A 15,741-nucleotide genomic window follows, 5' to 3' on the forward strand; every position below is an offset into this window, starting at 1 on the left:
TTAATGTAACAACTCAAAACAGCAATTTCTGTGTATATCTTTGGTTTGGAAATTTCATTGTGTACACCCCTAAATTTAAGAAATCCACCCATTTATCTGAAGTTCCTGATAGAAGACTACAGCAGATTCTGCTGGATCCATGGGCAAGCAATTAACCATAATTATTAATACGCTCTGTCACTTGCCATTATAATAATTAGAATACTTATTACAAAATGAGATTTAACTATAATCTCCACTTGCTATACAGTTAAACAGGTGCAGTGCCATCACAAAGACGCAGAAAGTAAATAATTAGATTGCAATCTAACCGATACCAAGGATCAATTTTTTGTTGTTATATCTTTCTAAATGTACAATGTGATTTATAGAGTACTTGAGAATAACAAGGTATAACCAAGGCATTTATAGGGTTCTGAGCAATTTCCTGCCAATTTTTACTTGCTTAAGCAGCATGAAAGAATTCAAGGCATGTGCACACCAACAGATTAAGCCACTCTGATCCCCTTTGTGGGACAGGGTGGGGTATAAACAAAATAAATTACTGGGGGAGGGGTCAGTTTCCATTTAAGGCATCTATGAGATGACCCTGACATTGTCTGATATGAAACCACAGCTCAACCCCAACATCAAATAAAAATGTTTTAAGATGTGGCTTGAAAATAAGACTGGGGAAGGCAATTCCAAACCACCCTGTAAAAAGTCTGCCGTGAAAACATTGTGAAAGCAACGTCACCCCAGAGTCGGAAACGACTGGTGCTTGCACCGGGGACCTTTTCTTTCCTTGAAAATAAGAGTTGGCGCAGAGACACAGCCAATACCTTCAGGGAAACTGCACCTATGGCATAGAAGTATTATCTGTATGCTGCCCTTCTTCCTAAGGCAGAGGTTGAAAGGGCAGCTGCTGTGAGAGTCCTCTCAGCCCCACCCACCTCAGAGGGTGTCTGTTGTGGGGGAGGAAGATAAAGGAGATTGTGAGCCGCTCTGAGACTTGGAATGGAGGGTGGGATATAAATCCAATATCATCTTCTTCTAATGGGGAGCAAAAGTGGATTACAATATCACTGAGAGCCAGTGTGGTATAGTGGTTAAAGGCAGCAGACTCTAATTTGGAGAACTAAGTTTGATTCTCCACTTCTCCACATGAAGCCTGCTGGGTGACCTTAGGTCGGTCACAGTTCTCTCAGCCCCTCCTATCTCACAGGGTGTCTGTTGTGGGGAGAGCAAGGGAAACTGATTATAAGCCACTCTGAGACTACTTTGGGTAGTGAAAAGCAGAGTATAAAAAAAGCCTTTTTCTCCCCTCCTCCATTTCATCATCACTAGTTATGACTCGCCCAAGATAGAGTCAGCATACTTCAATGACATTGGGGATTCCAGCTTCCCAGATGCTCCTAGGTTAAGGTTGCCAGGTATTTTCTGGCAACCGGAAGAGAGTGGGGGAGGGAACTTACTGGGAACAGCCTATGTACAGTGACGTGTCCACATCATTACCATCACCACCCAGGATATTGTGGTGACACTCTGGTATTTGGGCAAAAATTCTATGGTAAATATGGCTTCTACCATAGAATTTTTGCCCAAATACCCCAATGTCTTGGAGCAGATTACATCTTCAGGGCTTTTTTTTGTAGCAGGAACTTCTTTGCATATTAGGCTACACTCCCCCACCTGATGTAGCCAATCCTCCAAGAGCTTACAGTAGGCCCTGTAAGAAGAGCTCTGTAAGCTCTTGGAGGATTGGCTACATCAGGAGGGTGTGGCTTAATATGCAAACAAGTTCCTGCTATAAAAAAAAAGCCCTGCATCTCTTCCAGGCCATGTGGGTAATGATGCTGGATCTCCCTCTTTCTCTGGGCAAGTTCCCCCAACCAGTCAGCTGATCTGTGATGGGGAGGTGGGGCCTGGGAGGAGGGGGAGATCTGACAACCCTATCTTAGGTTAACACTTGAACCACTGCACCAAGCTGGCTGGATAGTAAATATTGTGTAATATTGTTGGATAGTAAAAGGAAGCATACTGCAACAATTGGAGCCCCCTCAACTTACACCCATTTTTCATTTTAATAAAAGAAATATACAAAATCCCAGTTCACAGAGACAGTACCATAAACGCAGGGAAGGTTTCTGGTGCTAGAGCACCCTTGACTTGTTCCATAAAAAACTGGAGATACCAGTCTCAAACTATCCCATTCTCTTCAGCAGCTGCTTGGGCTGTCTTATTAATACAGCAGTATTTCATTTGTTCTGGCAGCAGTTGACCTCCCAAGATCAGGCAAAGCAGGCTACTGACAGAGAAAATGAAAAACCTCTGCTTCAGAAGGGATAGGCACAGCTGTTGAGGAAGGAAGGTTGGTTGGTGTGAGCAGCTGTATTGTGCTTCTTTGCCCTCTCCGAGCACATGGAGGAAGAGAAGGGGATGCCAGCAGCATAAACTGTTCTGGGTGGTGATGAAAAGGAGACCAGTCTCTTCTTCAGATTTTGAAAGAAGCAGAGGACAACCATTAACACACTCTCAGAATGGCAACATGTTATGAAAACTAGCCTGAAAGCAGAGAACAGAATGTCGCTCTGCTACACAAACCTTGTCATTTCAGATTTCAACGTAAATTTATTTGTAATTATTTGCCTTTAAACGTACCATAAAAGAACATCGACTGTAATACAGAAGTGCTGCTTTTTGCATTAGCCAATTTGTCATTTTAATTCTGAATACCATTTCATTAATTTTACAATGATATAACAATTCAGCCTCAAGGGCATTCTTATTAAGCATTACTGAATCGTGTTCCTAATGGCAAGGCAAATTACCACGCTCTTTTCTTCTTTACTCTTTGATTTATAAGCAAGCAGCAATTACTTGTGCTATCTGTGATGCCAACTCAATCACAACTACTTGGAGCTATGAAAGCATTTTTAAAAAACACAAAAAACCAGATCCCCCAAGTGTCAGTCTCCATTCATGGGCGATTCTATCTGTGGATGTGCTAGGTGTCAAAATGGATTAAGGAAGAGGGTAGCGGTGGTTCCCTGCATACTCAGGGGACCCCCAAAGTAAGCAGGACATTTTTGGTTTCTTAAAATTCCTGGCAAAAAGCAACGACAAAATCAGGACCTGAGTATGCACAGTTGCCTCTGAACAATAGCAGTGCAGACACCAGGTCTCAGCAGTGAGGTTGGGTGGCCTACACTCTAAGGTGTACACTGACTTCTCTTGAGCTTGGGACCTGAAGGGAGGGATCACAGGAAGATACACCCAATTTGACCCATCCATCCCAAAGGCCCCAAAGCACTTGAAATAACAATGGCAGGGGAACTGGCCTGGCTCGTTCTCATCCCTAGTCCAAATACAAGATACTACGTAACAGAAATTGATTTCCTAACCAGAAACCAAGTGTTATTCAGAACTGTATGCACATATACCCCAAGTACAAACACAGTCTATTGATGCAGAATGCTGAAAGCTGCCCACCTGAATGCACTTTTCATTTAAAACAGGGGTCCCCAAGGTGATGCCCATGGCACCTGCCAACACTTCAGAGGCTGGGGCCAGGTGAGGCTTTTACCCGGCAACTTATTGGTCCATGGAAATTTGATTGGCTATGCATTTTTCTAAAAAATGTTGCCTTTGGAGCAGCTGTCAGCACAGATCAAGGATCTTCACTGTGACTGAAGGTAAACTGCAGCGGCTATTGAGGCTGGTGGTGGTGCCTCCTGCAGCAGCCATTTTGTGGCTGTGCCCACCAGTGTCAGAATTCCAAATGGGCCCACAAGCTCAAAAGGGGTGGGACCAGATTTTAAGCAATGCTGCACATCTAAGTTGATTGACACCTTCCCTAATCACAACCATGGCTCTATTAGCATCACAAGACTGTTTCCATACACAGATCTTTTCCGTTAGTGGAGAAACATAGTGAAGTTAAAATGGACCAAATGTGTGGTGAAGTGGCTGCAGGTGAACAAGTTGGAACTGCAAGCAAAACAGGAGATGCTGGCCAGGAAAACTGATGATACAGGGCTCAGCTGGCTGGTATTCACATAAAGAATGTTTCTCTGCCCAGCTTTGAAGGAAAAGCCATTGCTAGCAGCATTTCATCTTTGTATTTAAAAAATGTCTTTCCTACTACATTCAGCTGACCATAGCATACTGATCTATACTTAATATCTCAATTAGATAGGTCTGCCTTTACATACGACTCAGAAGCATCTATTGGGAATGGATATGGCATGTGTGGAATATCTCCACAATGAATAACTTTGGCATCATTTGTAAATTCAGTACCTTTCCTTTCTATTCCTGATTCCACATGGTCTTTAAAATACTTAAAGCAAAGGTGTTGGGTTAATTTATAAGGCCGAATCTGACGAGATCTTGTCGGGCTGGGCCATGTGTGATATGAAATATAATGCCAGGTAGCAGAGAGATAAACTTTATATAGGACACAAACAAAATTAAAGGTATTTTAAAAACATAAAACAGGATTAAAACATTAACACTCATTGATCTTAAAGGTGCTTTCTTTGTATCTCTCCCATGCAGTCCAGGGAACTGGGCAAAGCTCTGGCTCTTTCCTTCCTTTCCCAGGGGAACAGGAGAGGGAAGAGCCTCAGCCAACAGAAGAGGGGCTTGGCTCACTAGCTCTGCTGTGCAACCGCGAGCCTGGCAAAGCAAGCTATTCCTCCCAACTTCCTCCCCAAGGAAAGAGTTTCATCCAATGGAGAAAAGAGGCTTTGCTCTGTAGCTCCTATGTGATTGAGCAAGCCTGGCAAAGCAAACTGATACAGAAGGAAGCAAGAGGGAGATGGAAGCAGACGGCCACCAGTTGCTTGGGGGCTTGATAGGAGCCCCTCCAGGGGCCTGATTTGCCCCCCAGGCTGCATTATTGATGCCCGACAAACTATTAGATCCTATTTACTTTCCATTAAAAAAGTTACTCTTTACTTCTGCTCAGATTACCATAAAACAGGATCTTTTTATCTCTTAATCCCTAGTAGCCTTTGATGAGCAATCTTTGTAAGGCTACATATATCTACCAGATCACTCAAGGCTGGTGAGGCAGGACTTTGCCTTACATAAGCTCCCCCTCAACAAATTATCACAACTCGAGTCTTATTTATATCAATTAACTGAGAAACAGATTACAACTTCCTAACTGGTTCTGTGTTATGCTACCCAGCGTTCCCTCTAAACTGAGTTAGCATGAACTATGGTAGATCATAGATTTTTAGCCTCCAGCTCACACATTTTTATCTTAGCTCAGGAAAAATGGCCCCAGAGCACAATAATTTATGCAGTAGCTCACAACTTTAAAAGTAGCTCACAAAGTAGAATTTTTGATCACAAGACTCTGCAGCTTAGAGGGAGCATTGACGCTAGCTACCTTATCTTCTAGTACAGTGCTGCAAGTCCAAAAGATCTGTTCATCCTCAAATACCCACTACCATGGAACCCTGGACCCACCAGTCCCTTCCTAACCTACCTTACATCTGTGAAGATAAAACAGAGCAAATAAATAAGCATGTGGTTGACTTAAAAGTGCACAGAGACAACTGTGAAAACTTTTTTCATTAGTGGCAATAGGCTGTTTTTTGCAAACTCCCAAGATTCTGAGAGCTCAAATGACAGGTATTATATCGATTCCTAATAAATAATAACCATGACAGAGACTACAGGAGATGGGTATTTAAAAAATTGATTATTCACACTGTTGAGATAAGTATCAAAACTTTATTAACTGTGAAGACTAACTATATGGAGAGGAGTCATTTACTTTGTAGGGAGAGTTCAGCCAACAGGATGTTTTCTCAAGACCAAGGAAACAATCCATTTTGAAAACTGACTTGGAGGTTGCCTATGTGATTAGAACAGTCTTTACTCCCACTGAAATTGTGCTCATATGCAAAGAAAAAGTATGTACACAGTAAGTGCTGAGTAATGCTGTCAGAGAAAAGCAGAAGACCTCAAAAGAGTGGCACAGGCTTCTCATATCTGCTCACAAGCTGGGCAATTATAGTTAGTACAAAAGACTGCAATACCGTGCCTCTTTCAGAGACCATAGTTTACTAGAGGCCGTGGAACATGTCACAGTGCAATTCAAAACAGAGTTCTACACTTCTAAGTCCACTCCTACCAGTAAGCTTTCAGGAATGTGCAGCTCAGGACTGTACTGCTAGAGACAGAAGGGTAAGCAATGAAAAGCATAAGGCACCCGTGAATACTGATTACCTTTAACTCCAGATAATTTTCCATGGAGTCAAAAGGGAATGCAATGGAAAATACATTGCACTGCCCATGGATTGTATGAAATCGCACGGTCCCATTTACATACCTGTTAGAACAGGATTAGAGGGAATCACTTCTATTAGCTGATATGAGCCAGATTCAAAGCTTGCCAAAGTAAATGGATGCCAGCTTCCTCACTAATGCACACTCCACTAACACTAGCCTGCCCTGATTACTGTTTCATACCCTAGATCCTGTTCTAATGATTTCCAGTCATATCTGCAGTGATATCTACTATCTATCTTCAAAACTGAACTAGTAATGTATTTAGGAAAGATGAAAATAGCTCGATATAAGAGCCTTCCCATTCTATTTCCCCTTCCACAATGCTACCCAGTTATCAACAGTATGCATAACAGACCAAGAGCTTTTGGGAAATTTCCTATTTTCCTTTCTCAAGTACAAGCTAAGGTCAGCCTAGTCTTCTGTAGTATTTTACAAAGAAAACTATACTACAACACAAACACTGAAGTCACTGATTTAATTTTATACAAGTCAAACTACATATTGTATAAAGATTACAAGGCTATTCTAAAGCTTTGCTACTGTAGCTAAACTCATTTCTTTGTTACATACAAAGAGGGACTTTGGGATTGGATTCTACTCCATAGCAGTTCTAATTTTAGACAAGTCATTAAGACTAGAACCAAGGTAACAATATTAGTTAATGAATCATAAAGAGTTCAACAAAATAACACTGGGGACTTTGTGGCACCTTGAGTTTTGTTAAAATGAATCATGTTAGGCAATACTGCATCATGCAAGGACAGAGACGACAATTTTATTAGCTTGTCGATCATCACAAGGTAAGAAAGGAGCAAAGATGTTAAGTTTGGCAAGTTAAGGTACAACACACGAAAAGTGTTCCAACTCTAATTCTCAAATTTTAATCAGTTTTACAAGTATCTCTGACTTGTTTTCTGCACATTTTGAAGCCAAAGACCATTACACTAAATTCGTAATTTGTGGATTGAATATTAAGGAAGAATTTCCCCCCAGAAACCTTCTGTATTCAGTTTTTATATAAAACTCATTTCCTACTCTGCAACAGATCACTTCTGCTGAGACATTGTTTTAAAAAAATTACCCTAATTCCTACAAAAGAAATTTCTGCCCCTCTCTGTACAACCACATTTTCCAGAAAAGTTTTAGACCATTCAAATCTTTGCCTTATTACTTGGTTTTTAGGCCATTCCCCCTCCCACAAGCAAACAGACCAATTTTTGCAATACTAACATAAAAAAGACTCATGGCCTGGCATACGAGCGTTCCATAATTGTGTGCAAAGAAAGAGAGTTCTAGTCTTAATCTCGTGAACTAGATCGTGAACGTGACTTTGAATGCGATCGTGACCGTGACGCAGCCCTCTGTGGTGGGGACTCTGATTGAGCCTTGGCAGGTTGGTGCTGTGATGGTGAATTGGAATGAGATCTACTCCTCGATCTGGATTTAGACTTTGCTTCTCCTTTACCATTTTCTTTGGGAGACTGAGATGCAGACCGAGATCTGCTGCGAGACTTTTCAGACTTCTCTTTGGATCTGCTGCGGGACCGTGACTCTCGGTCAGATTTCAGCTTAGACTTGCTCTTTGATCTTGACTTCCGACTTTTAGATCTGGAACGTGAACGATCTTTGCTGCGAGACCTAGATTTAGAGCTTTCCCCAAAACAAAAATATTTACATATTTATAATCTAGATACAAAGCCAGTAACTAAATGCTACTAGTTTAGACAAAAGATTTACAGTACATAAAGACTTACTTAAAATTTACAGTAGTATTCAAACTATTTGGCACAAAATGGTCACTGTTCTGCCCAGCACCTGACACATGATCAGTATTAAGTATTTAAAATACTATTAATTTCTCACCGTGACCTGCTTTTTGAAACACTACGGGATCTACTGCGGCTGCTCCTACGACTTCTACTGCGTGATCTCCTTCTTGAACGTGACCTGTAAAGAAACCAAAATGTACTCAAGGCCACTTTTGCTACAACTATTATGGCACCATACAGCCAATTTTCCATTATTTTAACAATATTATATTATTAACTGCTTTTCATACAAAATGTAGCTACGCTATGAGAACCCATTCAATCTATGTCAAAGTATCATGAGATGTTCCACCATTCATTGGTGCATCATTCTATAGAATTGGTCTGCCGGAGAGATACTTAAAGGAAGCTATACTGCAGCTATACTGGTACTGCAGTTATTACAGCCAACAACACCCTGCTCCCCTGAACAGTAATACAAGGAAGACTGTAGCAGCTACTTCACTCTGAAAGGCATAATTCACTGTTTTCTAGTCAAAAAGAATTTACTGCAATCTTCTACATGCCTATTTGGTGCATCTATGGACATAAAGAACACCTAATAGAAATTTCTGTCAAAACATGGCACTGGCTCTAAATGTAAGAACTTTTAAAAAGTACCTTGATCTACTGCCAGAATAAGATCGTCTATGGCTAGATCGTGGCTTATCTTCAACCAGCCTTATCTTTCTTCCATTTATTTCTGTACCATCCAATTTGTCCATAGCACGCTTCATGTCAGAGTAAGAACGAAACTCAATTACTCCTTCATTTGTGCGTTCTTTGTGAGCATCCGCATAGGTCACCTCACCAGCTTGTCTCATGAAATCCTTTAAAAATAGATTAAACAATTATGCTAACTTTGTAATTGTAGACACAGCTACTGCAGCAGTTTCAGACAAACTGTCAGCAAAAACACTATGCTTTTACAGTTAATAGATCTTTGAAAGAAGTGCAAAAAAATCAAAAACAACTTGCTTTTAAAAATTGAGCCAACCTACTTTCAAGTCCTGCCAACTACAGCGACTAGAGAGGTTTTCAACAATTAATCTGAATTCTGTACGAACTGGTGGTCCATATTTATCTCTTCCTGATGTCCGCCGACTGCTATATCCTCCACCTTTATTATGCAAAGATATTAAGTTAGATTACCTTGCAAAAAAGTATTTAAAATTTAGTTTAAACACAAACTGTATTTACAGGAGAAGGACTTAATCTGTCTAATCCTGCAACAAGATTCTCAATTCGCCATATTCTATATATTATAAGGGCAAATCAAACACTAAAATCCTACACGACTGTGCTCCTCAAATCTGTTAGAGAGTGACTGCTCCTTTATTAGATTTACCTTGCTAAGTTTTATTTTACAGAACATTGTAAAATATAAAACTTAACTGATTACATGCATTTCTACATTTTACAAAAACGTTTACTAGTTTACACTAAGTACTTACATCACAGTATGAGGTATTTGGTGGTGGTTTGGCCACAACACACGCAAGGTAACAGTCACCTAGTTCAGTTTAACCAGTTTTGTCTAACCCTTGGAATCCTCACCATCACCCTGCGTCTAATGGCAAAAGGCTGCTGTCGTCATGGCTTCCGGTAAGGTCAGCCAAAGGGTCATAGGGCAAGGGTCACACAATGTATGGAAAAGCCATGGCCAATCAGGAAAGGCAGTCATCTTAGCCTCAGTGGACACAGCCTCAGCCCCACTGGTCACTTTTAAATTGAAACATCAAGGACTTGTTAAAAAGTTTGAATTGAACATGCAAAAACTTTATAAACATACACATTTTCAACAAACCCCACCCCCACCAATAACAAAGCCATTTGAACAGATATTTCTTCCTCACTGCTCTTAACCATCAAATAAATCCAAACAAAACTGATGCAGGCCAAATCTTTTATAGAAAAATTGAAACAAAATGGTCTTTGCTCATTGTATTAGTTTATTTTATTTTTCATTCAGCCAACATCTTTGAAGGCAACAACCCAAAAATCTCATTTTGACAATCTGAGCATTTCTAAAAATATACTTTTACATTGCCATCTTTTTCTAAATTGATTGCTCTGGTATCAATTATGCCAAATGTGTTTTAATTAAGAGCAGTGAGTTAATACACTCCCCCCCCACAACTATGTTCCCCAATTCCCCCCCCCCCCACTCTAAACCCCAACTAATAAGACGTTGCACTTTGAGTGCTGCCCAGATTATGGATGTCTTAAGCAGAAAGGAGACTTTGTAAACCAAAGTGCTGAAGGGAAAAATTTACATGCCCTTCAAGTAATACAACGCAACTACAGGGCACTCCCCCCACCCCCATCAAACCCCAGGGAATCTACCAAGCCCCCCTCCTACGGGCTCTTCCACGGGACTGCCCTTGCCTGTACACCCAACAATCCCTAGCCAAGCCTAGCAACCCTCCCCCCCTCCTGCCCCCCTCCCCAACCTGGCCACCATTCCTCCCGCCTCCGTCCCCCGCGGCTACTGCACTAGCCTCCCCCAGCAGCAGGCCGCGGCGGGGCAACACTCACTGCGGCTGCCGTAGCTGTAGCCGTCCCTGTCTCGGCGGGGGCCGCGGGCGTGCTCTACAATCACCCGCTCCCCGCACAAGTCTTTGCCGTTCAGCTCGTAAACGGCGTCCTCCGCATCCCGGGAATCCTCGAACTCCACAAAGCCATAGCTGAAGGAAGGCAAATGCCGCGGTGGGGGGGGGGGGGGATGAGAACAGCGTGAATTCCAACTTTTTCTCAAAAAACGCACGCCACACAAGAGTCTCCCCGGACAGTCGCGGCCGCTCCCCGCCTGGCTTTTTTTGTGCCCCGCCAGCCGGACAATGGAACAGGAGGAACCGCCATTTTGAAAGCGACGCCACGCGGCATGAGGGAGGCGCTGACAGGCCGGGCCGGGCCCTGCACGGGGAAACGACGCGCGCGTTTCCTCCCCACCCCCCTTCCCCCTCAAACCCTCTCTCCGCTTGCTCCTCCTCACCCGTTTTTTAAATCGACCTCGAGCAAGCGGCCATAGCCGCTAAAGAAGCGCTGGATGTCCTTTTCCCGAACATGGTAGCTTAAGCGGCCGATGTAGACGCGCGGCATCTCGGCGTACCTAAAAAAGGAGAGAGGGGGGGAAGGGAAAGGAAGACGGAAGATGGGACAAAAACCTGAACCAGCACCCCAAAGACTCGCGGCTGCGGCCTGTCCCGCAGCACAATGGCGGCCGACCCCCGCGTAGGGATTTATATTGGTGGGCGGGGCTTCGGCGGCCTGCTCACCTCATCGCCATCAATCGCGTGTAGGGACGTCACAACAGAGCCACGGGCTAGAAAGAAGCAGCGAGCGAAGGCTGCGGGCATAAATACCAAAACTTTGCACATGCGCGGAGGGCTCCGCACGCTTTTCTCGTACCCAGGGCGTGGCTTGGAGATCCCGTGGAAGAGCGGGAGAGGAAGTGCATGTTAGTCCTCTGTACATGCGCATTGAAGTGCAAGTACGGAACCTCTGCGTTTCTTTGTGCCGTTTGAGCTTCTGGAGGCGGGGGTGAGGGGTCAAGAAATAAAGGCGAACTGTAGTGCAGGGTAACGAAGGGACCCATGAAAAGTTTTTAAAAGGCTTTAGTTCTAATTCAATATCCCTCGGAAACTCTCGTAGTACCAACAGCAACAAAAGTGTGCTTTTTAATTAGGGTGTTAAGGAAACAGTTTCTCAACCAAAACACCATTGGAGGCTGTTTTATGTACATTTCTTGTCCTGCCTTTAGAATACCATAACCTGGCCTCATTTTGGGCAGGAGCTCACAGGACCGGAGCTCCAGCATATCTAAATAATATCCTGCTCTTTCTTTCTTACCCTCCTCCCCCAATACTTGCTTCTGAACTCCATTGTTCAAACCCCCTGTGAGAATTTTGCTGAACTCTTAAGACTTTCTAATATTTGCTGAACTCTTAAACTCTTTCTAATATTTCCCTCCACAAAAAAAATGGGAAAATAACCAAAACATATAAAGCAGACAGATGGAAATCATGCCACTGTGGTCACATAGGAGAAAGTAATTTAAAAAGTATGATGGGAGTAAGGTTAGGACAGTTCTAATCCAGGAAGCATTTTAAGGTAGATGCTGAGCTGATATAATTCAGTACACCTGGTGATGTCAAGGATGTATGACATATGCAAATTAATTGTCCTAATGAGCTCTGACCACTCTTTTTCTACTAAATGACCCCTGACCATAAGCTATGTAACCTATGTTTTCCTGCTAGATCAAAGCAGGGGTCCATCTAGTTCAGCACAGCATTGTGTTTCTTACAATTGCCAAAAATGTCTCGGGATGGGAAAGCCTGCCATTCTGCCCCCCCTCCCATCCTTATGTTTGCAGAGACATATATTCTTATGTTTGCAAAGATGTATATTCAAGTTTTTGAATAAATAATCTCAAAGATTATATCCAACCTTTTTTTTTTTCAGGGGAGAAATTAAGAAACGTGTTTTCAGATGTTTGCCAACTTCTGCCTTGATGGTAGAGATACCAAGAGCCTGGAAGGAATACATAATTTATTTAATCTTGTTTACATCTGCAATGGCAAAATTGCTTGCAACTCCAATGGTACATATGCTAAGGTGGCTGCAACTAGTAGCAGTCTCTCATGTATTGGATATGTTTGCAATTTTGCTTGTGGAAAACAAAACAATTTTACTTTTAAATCCCACGAATATGTGAATTATTACAATTTTATAGGCTAACTAATTTATAAATGCTTGCATTTTAATTTTCCCCCAGGCTTCACATTTTCCAGAAATTTTACATCTTTAAACAGACTCTGAGGGCATGGGATATAGTGCAATCCTAAACAGAGTTACATTCATCTTAGAAGGGTGTAACTCTTTACAGAGTAGCTCTGATAAGGTCTTTTCTTGATATTCCTGTTCCTAGGTTCCCTCAGAGCCCTTGCACCCAAAGGCAAATCCTCCATGCAGGAAGATGCTGGTTTATCACCTGACAAATGGGTCCTTTCTAAAGGATCATTTCCCCCTTAATCAGAATAACTCTCCTTTACCAAGACCCTCATTCTCCAACAGAAGACATATCAGCATGCCTATTGCATGTCCGTGTATACTATTCTGCTCACAACAGTACTATGCAATATTGTCATACAGAAAACTTAGTGCGAAGTGACCTGAATGTTCTCTGACCTAGTTGAGGCATTTAATTCAGATATTCACTGAGCTGGACAGATGGGATGGACTGTCGTAGGCCTTGGCTAGGTTCCAGTAGATTGTTTAATCCCCGTTTTGCCCACTTTGCCCCGTGGCACAGAGTGGTAAAGCAGCAGTACTGCAGTACTGTACTCTGAATTCTCTGTTCACGACCTGAGTTTGGTTCCGGCGGAAGCTGGATTCAGGTAGCTGGCCCAAAGTTGACTCAGCCTTCCATCCTTCTGAGGTCAGTAAAATGAGTACCCAGCTTGCTGGGGGGAAAGTGTAAAAGACTGGGGGAGGCAATGCCAAACCACCCTATAAAAAGTCTGCCGTGAAAACGTTGCAAAAGCAACGTCACCCCAGAGTCAGAAACGACTGGTGCTTGCATTGGGGACTTTTCCTTTCCTTGCCCACTTTCTTAAAAAAACAGACAATTTAAGACTGAAACCAGCCCACTCTGATAAAGTTAGAACTCCTGGGGCTATAACATCAATTTCAATCAGCATCAAAAGCAAGACAGTGATACTTAGGAGGCTTTTTGTTTCCATTGCAGGGAGATGCATGCAACTGCACTGGAGTGGTAAACAGCACAGCCTTAGAATATTAAGTTTTTAAACGGGCCTTGAAATGGCAGGGTGTCTTGCTTCAAGAATATCTTATCCAGTATTCATAGCTGAGAAGGTATAGTCAAAAGCTTTCAGCCTCTACTTTAAAAAAATACACAAAATGATGTAGTCAAATTGTTTGCTAATTGCACTAGCAAAGTCATAGCAGGCACTGCCCAGTAGATGTCTGTGACACTTAGATAACCACAATCCATACAGCAGCTGTGTTCACAAGAGAAGTGTTAGCTGGAGAAATTGTTTGTTTATGTTTAATTCGATTTATACCTCGCCCTCCCCGCTGAGGCGGGCTCAGGGCGGCTTACATCAAATCAGAGTATACTATGATTACAATAATAAAATCAATAAAGCCATTAAACAGTACAAGTTAAAACAATCTACAGTTGGTGCTAACAAATCAGGACGGCAGTTATTCCAGAATTCTCCTATGGTCGACTGAAGGCTTGCTGGAAGAGAGCGGTCTTACAGGCCTTGTGGAACTGAGCGAGGTCCTGCAAGGCCCTAACCTCTTCCGGCAATTGATTCCACCAGGAGGGGGCTGCCACTGAAAAAGCCCAATCCCTGGTGGTCGACAGTCTCGCATATTTCAGCCCAGGGATCACTAGGAGATGTTGAGATCCAGATCTTAGTACTCTCTGGGGAACGTGTGGGGACAGATGGTCCCTCAGGTAAACAGGTCCTCTGCCATGTAGGGCTTTAAAGGTAATAACTAGCACCTTGTAACAAATCTGGTACACTATTGGTAGCCAGTGCAGTTCCTGCAGCGCTGGCTGTACGTGCTCCCACTTGGGCCGCCCCAATTGCTTTTTGCTAGTAATGTGTAGCTCTCCAGCAATACAAGTGCTGTCTACAGAAAAGACATCTGTATTCCCCACAACAATGAAACAATTTGAGGAGAGCCCTTTAGATATCCTGGCAACAATACAGTAACTACTGTGAATTTTTGACATTATTGCTATTTTGTCTACCTAATAAGAATGGCCTAGCAGAAAGGAAAACCAAGCCTAGTCTCCAAAAGATCTGGTATCAAATCTATTACAGCTTTATCCCATCTTTCCTTCAAGGAGTTGAGAATGGCATAGATGGTTCTCCATTTTATCATTGCAGCCAGGGCCGCTTTAAGGTGCTCATGGGCCTGGGTGAAGCATAGACTGCATTTATACAATTAAAAAAGAGATTGTATAGAGAATATTTTTCTCTGAAAAACATCAGCATTCTTCTACAGAATCAGTGTTTGTTTTTTAATTCTGTGGAAATTCAAAAGCTGAAAGAGGGTTCTCAAATTTTACCCACTTTCTGTTTCTACACTCAGGGTTGATTCTGATTTTATGAGAACTGAATCTGCAGAAAACTCCTGTTCAAAAGTACTCTTGTAAAGTGAGGAGCAACTCCAGGGTAAAACCGCTTTCAGTGCCAATTCAAAAAAATTAGTGTAGATGACTTATACAGAGCAAGACAGAGTGATGGCAGTATGCAATGTAGATGAACATTTTAAATGTGCAGTGAGAGAGGATCTTCTGTTAAGTGTAGAGACAGCCTCTCTGAGTATATTTCTCCCTTCAGAACTCACCTCTTGCATTTCAGTTGTTAAGATTTTCAGTTGACCAGCAGCTTTTATGTATTTATGTTATATATTTAACATATGTTGCCTCAGTCTGCGAGCATGTGCAGAATGCTTTTCCCTGGATAATTACAATTAAATCTGGATGCAATACATTTAATGTGAGAGGAGGGTTTCAGTGCAGAAATTTTTGGAGGTAGAGCCTGGAAAGGTTTTGGGAGGGATTTCAGCAGAGTACAATGCCGTACATTCCACTTTCCAA

At 42.4% G+C, this 15,741-nt stretch overlaps 1 protein-coding gene across 1 annotated transcript; it reads right to left on the reverse strand.

Annotated features, from left to right (window-relative positions):
- Positions 1–7,041: 7,041 nt before the first annotated feature.
- Positions 7,042–11,343, reverse strand: SRSF6 (serine and arginine rich splicing factor 6). The gene is made up of 6 exons (XM_060230948.1): positions 11,092–11,343; positions 10,635–10,783; positions 9,098–9,216; positions 8,718–8,926; positions 8,152–8,235; positions 7,042–7,938 (listed from the first exon to the last, which is right to left on the reverse strand). The coding sequence occupies exons 1-6, from the start codon at positions 11,196–11,198 to the stop codon at positions 7,587–7,589; spliced, it is 1,020 nt and encodes a 339-aa protein (XP_060086931.1). The 5' UTR covers positions 11,199–11,343; the 3' UTR covers positions 7,042–7,586.
- Between the last annotated feature and the right edge of the window lie 4,398 nt (positions 11,344–15,741).

Source organism: Heteronotia binoei, chromosome 2, assembly GCF_032191835.1.
Source record: "Heteronotia binoei isolate CCM8104 ecotype False Entrance Well chromosome 2, APGP_CSIRO_Hbin_v1, whole genome shotgun sequence".
NCBI lineage: Eukaryota > Metazoa > Chordata > Lepidosauria > Squamata > Gekkonidae > Heteronotia > Heteronotia binoei.

What these genes read in the sequence shown, in the direction of transcription:
- SRSF6 (XM_060230948.1), bottom strand. Translation starts at nt 11,198, where the DNA reads ATGCCGCGCGTCTACATCGGCCGCTTAAGCTACCATGTTCGGGAAAAG. An exon ending in GAGGTCGATTTAAAAAACGG is followed by an intron (nt 10,784 to 11,091) that starts GTGAGGAGGAGC and finishes GCCTTCCTTCAG; the next exon opens with CTATGGCTTTGTGGAGTTCG. An exon ending in TATTCTGGCAGTAGATCAAG is followed by an intron (nt 8,236 to 8,717) that starts GTACTTTTTAAA and finishes GTTTCTTTACAG; the next exon opens with GTCACGTTCAAGAAGGAGAT.